General features: G+C 41.6%; 1 protein-coding gene across 1 annotated transcript; it reads right to left on the bottom strand.

Moving 5' to 3' along the window:
- Positions 1 to 294: 294 nt before the first annotated feature.
- On the bottom strand, positions 295 to 2,930 carry LOC115205344 (protocadherin alpha-C2). The gene has a single exon (XM_029771202.1). The coding sequence runs from the start codon at positions 2,782 to 2,784 to the stop codon at positions 310 to 312; it is 2,475 nt and encodes an 824-aa protein (XP_029627062.1). The 5' UTR covers positions 2,785 to 2,930; the 3' UTR covers positions 295 to 309.
- Positions 2,931 to 8,918: the final 5,988 nt, after the last annotated feature.

Genomic DNA, 8,918 nt, shown 5'->3' with positions numbered 1-8,918 from the left:
TTCACATATCTACATGAAAACGGTACACTTGTTTTTGTGGTCTATGAATGGTGTATAATGAGAAAGAAAAGTTTACGTCGTTATTTTTAATAAATTGTTTTTAAAGGGCATGGGAATATATATATATATATTGTCCATTTCGCTACGTTTGTAAAATCTAATGTTGTCATCATTATTATAAACGTTGCATGGCATTGTATAGTTTAAACGTTTGGTAGAGGGAGTAAAGGTTTATCAGTTTGTTGTTTTGGTCATTATTGTAGTTCACAGCTACCCTTTATAAGATTTTAATTTGTACCATATTACGCCCTAAATGATGGCTTTTACGCAGCAGATTATCAAAAAAAGGCTTGTAGGTAATTTGTTTAAAACAGATGGAGATTGTTTTCTTACCTGCAGAGTAGAGGCTGCTGAGTCGCTGGTCTCTGTCAGGCCCGTGCTCCTTGGTAAACTGGACACAATGTATCTGGAGCCCGCCTTTGGCACAGGCTGTCTGACTACCAGCTTTCCTTTCCTGGTCTCTGCTAGAAACATACTGTACCAGTAGGCATCGTTGGAGACCAGGGTGGAATCTGCGATGGTCGAGTTCCTCTCGCTGATCACGCTGTTCCTACTGGGAGGAGCCGCTTTGCTGGGCATCGGTTTCTGACACTTCAGCACACAGGTGACCAATATGGTGATCAATAACAGAAAGGACACCGAGCCCAAGCCGATCACCAAATACAGGTTTAAGTCTGAAAATATGTCATATTCTAGAGGCACTTCAGTCATGTCAGAGTAGGCTTTAACGGCAGTCTCCACTGTTGACAGCTTGATGGTAACTGTAGCTGAGAGAGCAGGTTCCCCGTTGTCCTTGGCGATGACAACCAGCCGTTGATGACGCGGATCTCTGTAACTGAACATTCTCATGGTCCGGATATCTCCATTGTATTGGTCCAGACTGAATAAGGTGGCGTCAGTAACCTGTAGAAACTGGTATGTAATCCGAGAGTTCTGGACCGAGTCCGTGTCTATGGCTATCACCTTGGAGACCAGGGATCCTTTATCGGTGGATCTGGGAATCTTATCCTCCACCACGGAGCCGTGCACGCGCCACGGAGAGACTATGACCGGGGTGTTGTCGTTCTGGTCCACAATAATGATGTGGACAGTCACGTTACTGCTGAGCGGAGGAACACCAGAGTCTCTGGCCTCAATGTGGAAAAGGAACTCCTTCTCTATCTCATAGTCAAACGTCTTCAGTGCGTAAAGATTACCGTTCTCCGGATTGATGGAAAACAGCATGGAAATGGAGGTGTTCACTATCTCCTTTTCTATGATGAAATAAACTAGATACTGGTTTTCATGGAGGTCTGGATCAAACGCAGTGAGGGAACTTAGCAAGGCCCCAGGCGCGTTATTCTCCATAACGGGAATAGTGTAGAACGACTGGGGGAAGAGTGGCGCGTTATCATTGACGTCCAACAGATGTAAAGTTATCGTTTCATTATCAGACAAGGAGGGCCTTCCTCCGTCCGTCACAACGAGCGTGATATCATATTCTGGAACTTTCTCACGGTCTAATGTTTCCGAGACAATGAGCTCGTAATGGAAGTCAGACGACTTGTTCAAAACAAATGGCACCTGTTGGTTTATAGATAGGTTCACTTTGCCATTGTCACCTGTGTCTCTGTCGCTTATACCTACGATTGCTATGACTGTCCCAACCGGAATGTTCTCATTAACTGTACTCTTATACGATTTAACGGTTATCTCTGGATAGTTGTCGTTTTTATCTGTAACGTCAACTACAATTTTACATTGACCCAATAGGGGATGCTGTCCTTTGTCCTTAGCCTCAACATGCATCTCGTAAAATTTCATATCTTCATAATCAATAGGTCCTTTCACTGTTATCTCTCCTGTGTTTGGATTCAGTGCAAATACGTATTGTGTTTTCTCTGAGGTGTAAAGTGTGAATGAATACGTGATGTTTGCATTTGGCCCTTCATCTAAATCTGTGGCGTTTAGCTTCATTACTAGCGTTCCAATCGCGGAGTTTTCTGTCACATTAACGTAATAAACCGAACGGTCGAATCGAGGGGCGTTGTCGTTTGTATCCAGCACTTTAACAACGATATTAGCTGTACCAGATTGCGATGGGACCCCGCCATCTACAGCCGTGAGTATTAAGTTATGAACGGCGTGCTCCTCCCGGTCTAAAGCCTTTGTCAAGACCAAGTCAACATATTTAGTACCATCACTCCCAGTCTGGATTTCTATGGTAAAATGATCGCTAGCACTGAGCTGGTAGGTTTTGACTGTATTTATACCAACATCCGGGTCCACTGCATTAGGAAGGGAGAATCTCTCTCCTGGTGTAGCTGATTCTAAAACATCGAGCTCTATTCTGTCCCTACGAAAATGAGGTGCGTTATCATTAATATCTGTTATTCCCAATTCAATGTTAAATATGCGTAAAGGACTTTCAATGATAACGTCCAATTTTAAAAAACAGTCGGTAGTCTTAGTAGTACAAAGATACTCCCTGTCTATTTTCTCTACAATATACAGCTCACCTGTCTTTTTGTTGACGTCCAAGAACTTCTTGCTATGGAAAATATCAAGTTTAACCTCGCGATGAGCCAGACCTCCAAGTTCCAGTCCCAAATCTTCGGCTAAATTGGCCACTACAGATCCTCTCTCCATCTCTTCGTGTATGGAGTACCGCGTCACAGACAAAGCGCTGCCCCATAACGCACAGAACACAAAGACAGCCGAGAAAAACCTTCTCTCCCGATGCATCCTGGACGTTGAACTCCAGTCAGATTTAGCTAGACTCCTTATATTCGGATGCTATTAAGGCTTGTATAAAATCCTATATAGCAGCCTGGTGTTCAGACCAGTGTTGTTGTTGTAAATGAAATAGCCCTGTTTGTTTAAGCTAAAACAGGTCTGTCCTACAGCAGAGACGCATGAGAATGTCATGGTTCCCTCTAAGCTGAGACAATTACTGGTGAACAGCGACACCATCTGGCTAACGCAGGAGGGGAGTCAGGGAGAGAGGCCACTGGTTGTTGTGATGCTGCAGAACTGGCTACTTAAGCAAGACAGTATTGATAGAGATATAAAAAATAGTAAATATTGTGCTGTATTACTAAGTAGGCTGTTGATATTCATATTACTAAGAACGAAGGGCATGTTGACTTGTACTATTGTATTTGGCCTATCTATTGTTTTCACGGTTGATGTGATAATCAGTGAATAAATCAAAAACAGTGAAAACAAAACCCCACTTATTTTTCATAGTCCTAGTCCAAGTCCAAAACTAAAATGCATTTAGCATCTAGCCCACAATCGTTATTTTATCTTCCTTGATTCTAAATGTAAGTTGTTTTTATTGTATATTATTGTATATTTTTCAATATAACTCTGTAATGAAAAGAGAAATACAAATTAAATGTATTAATATTAAATCTAGCGCCAAATCCATGTGATTGGAATTATCTGACTTCCATTCACTGATTATGACATCACCGGTGAAAAAAATATGAATGAAATACCTTTTTGCTGTCTAGAATCTTATAATGTGACGCAACAATAGACCATTGGCTTGAATTTCAGCCTAAAACAATATGCGCATTTTCCCACCAGAGATGTTTCCATCGAACTGATTTATTGCGTATTAAATTCTGTGCGTGATGACATTGTGCACCGAATGAAAAATACAAGTTAAATGGGCTTCCATTGCATTTTTAACTCTACTGATGGTTTTGTCACAAAAACGGTTGCGTTAAATAGCAAACATGCCCACTCTGGTCTTGGCACGTGCGCTCTAGCCGACACCTTGCCGATACAGTGAGGGTAGTCTACTTGCATAATGAAATTATTATGGATAAGAGATATTCAAATGTTTTTTTATAATAATTGTCAAACGGCAGCCAAGCAACGATCATCATGTCACCAGAATAAGATATGTATTGGTAGGGAGCATCAAGCTCATCACGTGCACTTTCACCACCCTGTGAAGTTCATCATTATGTATTTATCTGTGGCCTAACAACCTGCTTGGTTTCTGAGTCATAGTGGGAGGACCACACAACATATCACCGCGGGACTCCAAGTTTACTTCAATATAATAGTTATTATATCAATATTTCCGCATGAAGGCGTTTCCATGAAGGGGTGCTGCAATTCTTTTGCCGATGGGGGATGCAGACGTTTTTTTCCCCCCACGATGAAGACGTCTGTATCGGTCCGCTAATACAGGACTAGTAAAGGCCCAGTGCACTACCTTAGTGAAAACATTTAAACGAAATGTATTTGAGTGTTTACCAGTATTTGTAACTTGAGTCTGATCATTATCTGTACAAAACAGTTCATCTGATAATACTTGTGGAATATAAAAATACTTGATATACAGTACCAGTCAAAAGTTTGGACACACATACTCATTCAAGGGGTTTTCTTTATTTTTACAATTTTCTACATTTTAGAATAATAGTGAAGACATCAAAACTATGAAATAACACAAATGAAATCATGTAGTAACCAAACAATCTGTAAACAAATCAAAATACAGTTGAAGTCGGAAGTTTACATACACCTTAGCCAAATACATTTAAACTCAGTTTTTCACAATTCCTGAAATTTAATCCTTGCAAAAATTCCCTGTCTTAGGTCAGTTAGGATCACCACTTTATTTTAAGAATGTGAAATGTCAGAATAATAGTAGAGAGAATGATTTATTTTAGCTTTTATTTCTTTCATCACATTCCCAGTGGGTCGGAAGTTTGCATACACTCAATTAGTATTTGGTAGCATTGCCTTTAAATTGTTTAACTTGGGTCAAACGTTTCGGGTAGCCTTCCACATGCATCCCACAATAAGTTGGTTGAATTTTAGCCCATTTCTTCTGACAGAGCTGGTGTAACTGAGTCAGATTTTTAGGCCTTCTTGCTTGCACACGCTTTTTCAGTTTTGCCCACAAATGTTCTATATGCTTGAGGTCAGGGCTTTGTGGTGGCCACTCCAATACCTTGACTTTGTTGTCCTTAAGCCATTTTGCAACAACTTTGGAAGTATGCTTGGGGTCATTGTCCATTTGGAAGATCCATTTGCGATCAAGCTTTAACTTCCGACTGATGTCTTGAGATGTTGCTTCAATTTATCCACATAATTGTCCTGCCTCATGATGCCATCTATTTTGTGAAGTGCACCAGTCCCTCCTGCAGCAAAACTCCCCAAAAACATGATGCTGCCACCCCCGTGCTTTACGGTTGGAATGGTGTTCTTCAGCTTGCAAGCCTCCCCCTTTTTCCTTCAAACATAACGATGGTCATTATGGCCAAACAGTTCTATTTTTGTTTCATTAAACCAGAGGACATTTCTCCAAAAAGTATGATCTTTGTCCCCATGTGCAGTTGCAAACCGTAGTCTGGCTTTTTTATGGTGGTTTTGGAGCAGCGGCTTCTTCCTTGCTGAGCGACCTTTCAGGTTATGTCGATAGAGGACTTGTTTTACTGTGGATATAGATACTTTTGTACCTGTTTCCTCCAGCATCTTCACAGGGTCCTTTGTTGTTGTTCTGGGATTGATTGGCACTCTTCGCACCAAAGTACGTTCATATCTAGGAGATATGATAAACATGATACCTTCAGGCATTTGGAAATTGCCCCCAAGGATGAATCAGACTTGTGGAGGTCTACAATTGTTTTTCTGAGGTCTTGGCTGATTTCTTTTGATTTTCCCATGATGTCAAGCAAAGAGCCACTGAGTTTGAAGGTAGGCCTTGAAATACATCCCTAGGTACACCTCCAATTGACTCAAATTGTGTCAATTTGCCTATCAGAAGCTCATCAAGCCATGACATAATTTTCTGGAATTTTCCAAGCTGTTTAAAGGCACAGTCAACTTAGTGTATGTAAACTTCTGACCCACTGGAACTGTGATACAGTGAATTATAAGTGAAATAATCTGTCTGTTAACAATTGTTGGAAAAATTACTAGTGTCACGCACCAAGTTAATGTCCTAACCGACTTGCCGAAAACTATAGTTTGTTAACAAGAGTGCTTGAAAAGCGAGTTTTAATGACTCCAGCATAAGTGTATGTAAACTTCTGACTTCAACTGTATATTTTATATTTGAGATTCTTCAAAGCAGCCACCCTTTGCCTTGATGACATCTTTGCACATTCTTGGCATTCTCTCAACCAGCATCATGAGGTAGTTACCTGGAATGCGTTTCAATTAAAAGTTTTGCCTTGTTGAAAGTTAATTTGTGGAATTAATTTCCTTCTTAATACGTTTGAGCCAATCAGTTGTGTTGTGACAAGGTAGGGGCGGTATACAGAAGATTTGGTAAAAGACCAAGTCCATATTATGTCAAGAACAGCTCTGATAAGCAAAGAGAAATGACAGTCCATCATTACTTTAAGACATGAAGGTCAGTCAATCCAGAAAACTTCAAGAACTTTGAAAGTTTCTTCAAGCGCAGTCGCAAAAACCATCAAGCGCTATGATGAAACTGGCTCTCGTGAGGATCGCCACAGGAATGGAAGACCCACAGTTACCTCTGCTGCAGAGGATAAGTTCATTATAGTTACCAGCCTCAGAAATTGCAGCGCAAATAAATGCTTCACAAAGTTTAAGTAACAAACACATCTCAACATCAACTGTTCAGAGGAGACTGTCTGAATCAGGCGTTCATGGTCAAATTGCTGCAAGGAAACCACTACTAAAGGGCACCAATAAGAAGAAGAGACTTGCTTGGGCCAAGAAACACGAGCAATGGACATTAGACCAGTGGAAACCTGTCCTTTGGTCTGATGCGTCCAAATTTGAGATTTTTGGTTCCAAACACCATGTCTTTGTCAGACGCAGAGTAGGTCAACGGATGATCTTAGCATGTATGGTTCCCACCGTGAAGCATGGAGGAGGAGGTGTGATGGTGTGGGGGTGCTTTGATGGTGACATTGTAAGTGATTTATTTAGAATTCAAGGCACTCTTAACCAGCATGGCTACCACAGAATTCTGCAGCGATACGCCATCCTATCTGGTTTACGCTTAGTGAGACTATCATTTGTTTTTCAACAGGACAATGGCCCAAAACACACATCCAGGCTGTGTAAGGGCTATTTGACCAAGGAGAGTGATGGCGTGCTGCATCAGATAACCTGGCCTCCACAATCACTCGACCTCAACGCAATTGAGAGGGTTTGGGATGAGTTGGACCGCAGACTGACGGAAAAGCAGCCAACAAGTGCTCAGCATATGTGGGAACTCCTTCAAGACTGTTGGAAAAGCATTCCTCATGAAGCTGGTTGAGAGAATGACAAGACTGTGCAAAGCTGTCATTAAGGCAAATGATGGCTACAATGAAGAATCTAAAATATTAAATATATTTTGATATATTTAACTCTTTTTTGGTTACTACATGATTCCATATGTGTTATTTCATAGTTTTGATGTCTTCACTATTATTCTACAATGTAGAAAATAGTACAATTAAAGAAAAGTCCTTGATGACTGGCCTATGTACAATACAGGAATGTACAGTGCAGTATTCATACCCCTTGACATTTTCCACATTTTGTTACCTTATTCCAAAATAGATTAAATTACATTTTCCTCATCTATCGACACACAATACCCCATAATGACAGATTTTTTTACATTTTAGCAAATGTATAAATAAAAAACACTGAAATACCTTATTTACATAAGTATTCAGACCCTTTGCTATGAGACTCAAAATTGAGCTCAGGTGCATCATGCTTCCATTGATCATCCTTGAGATGTTTCTACAACTTGAGTCCACCTGTGGTAAATTCTATTGATTGGACATGATTTGGAAAGGCACACACCTGTCTATATAAGGTCCCACAGTTGACAGTGCATGTCAGAGCAAAAACCAAGCCATGAGGTCAAAGGAATTGTCCATAGAGCTCCGAGATAGGATTGTGCATAGGCACAGATCTGGGGAAGGGTACCAAAAAATGACTACAGCATTGAAGGTCCCCAAGAACACAGTTGCCTCCATCATTCTTAAATTGAAGAAGTTTGGAAAAATCAAGCCTCTTCCCAGAGCTGGCCACCCGGCCAAACTGAGCAATTGGGGGAGAAGAGCCTTGGTCAGGGAGGTGACCAAGAACCCTATGGTCACTCTGACAGAGCTCCAGAGTTCCTCTGTGGAGATGGGAGAACCTTCCAGAAGGACAACCATCTCTGCAGCACTCCACCAATCAGGCCTTTATGGTAGAGTGGCTAGACAGAAGCCACACCTCAGTAAAAGGCACATGACAGCCCGCTTGGAGTTTGCCAAAAGGCACCTAAAACCTCTCAGACAGTGAAAAACAAGATTCTCTGGTCTGATGAAACCAAGATTGAACTCTTTGGCCTGAAAGCCAACCGTCACATCTGGAGGAAACCTGGCACCATCCCTACGGTGAAGCATGGTGGTGGCAGCATCATTCTGGGGGGGATGTTTTTCTGAGGCAGGGACTGGGGAGACTAATCAGGATCGAGGGAAAGATGAACGGAGCAAAGTCTAAAGAGATCCTTGATGAAAACCTGCTCCAGAGTGCTGAGGACCTCAGACTGGGGTGAAGGTTCACCTTCCAACAGGACGACGACCCTAAGCACACAGCCAAGACAATGCAGGAGTGGCTTCGGGACAAGTCTTTGAATGTCTTTGAGTGGCCCAGCCAGAGCTCGAACTTGAACTAGATCGAACATCTCTGGAGAGACCTGAAAATAGCTGTGCAGCGACGCTCCCCATCCAACTTGACAGAGCTTGAGAGGATCTGCAGAGAAGAATGGGAGAAATTCCCAAAATACAGGTGTGCCAAGCTTGTAGCGTCATACCCAAGAAGACTCGTCTGCAATCTTTGCCAAAGGTGCTTCAACAAAGTACTGAGTAAAGGGTCTGAATACTTAT

This window comes from Salmo trutta, chromosome 13, assembly GCF_901001165.1.
Source record: "Salmo trutta chromosome 13, fSalTru1.1, whole genome shotgun sequence".
NCBI lineage: Eukaryota > Metazoa > Chordata > Actinopteri > Salmoniformes > Salmonidae > Salmo > Salmo trutta.
This window is presented reverse-complemented; position numbering and strand designations above follow the sequence as displayed.

Excerpts from the sequence above, each read along its gene's own strand:
- LOC115205344 (XM_029771202.1), bottom strand. The coding sequence starts at position 2,784 with ATGCATCGGGAGAGAAGGTTTTTCTCGGCTGTCTTTGTGTTCTGTGCG.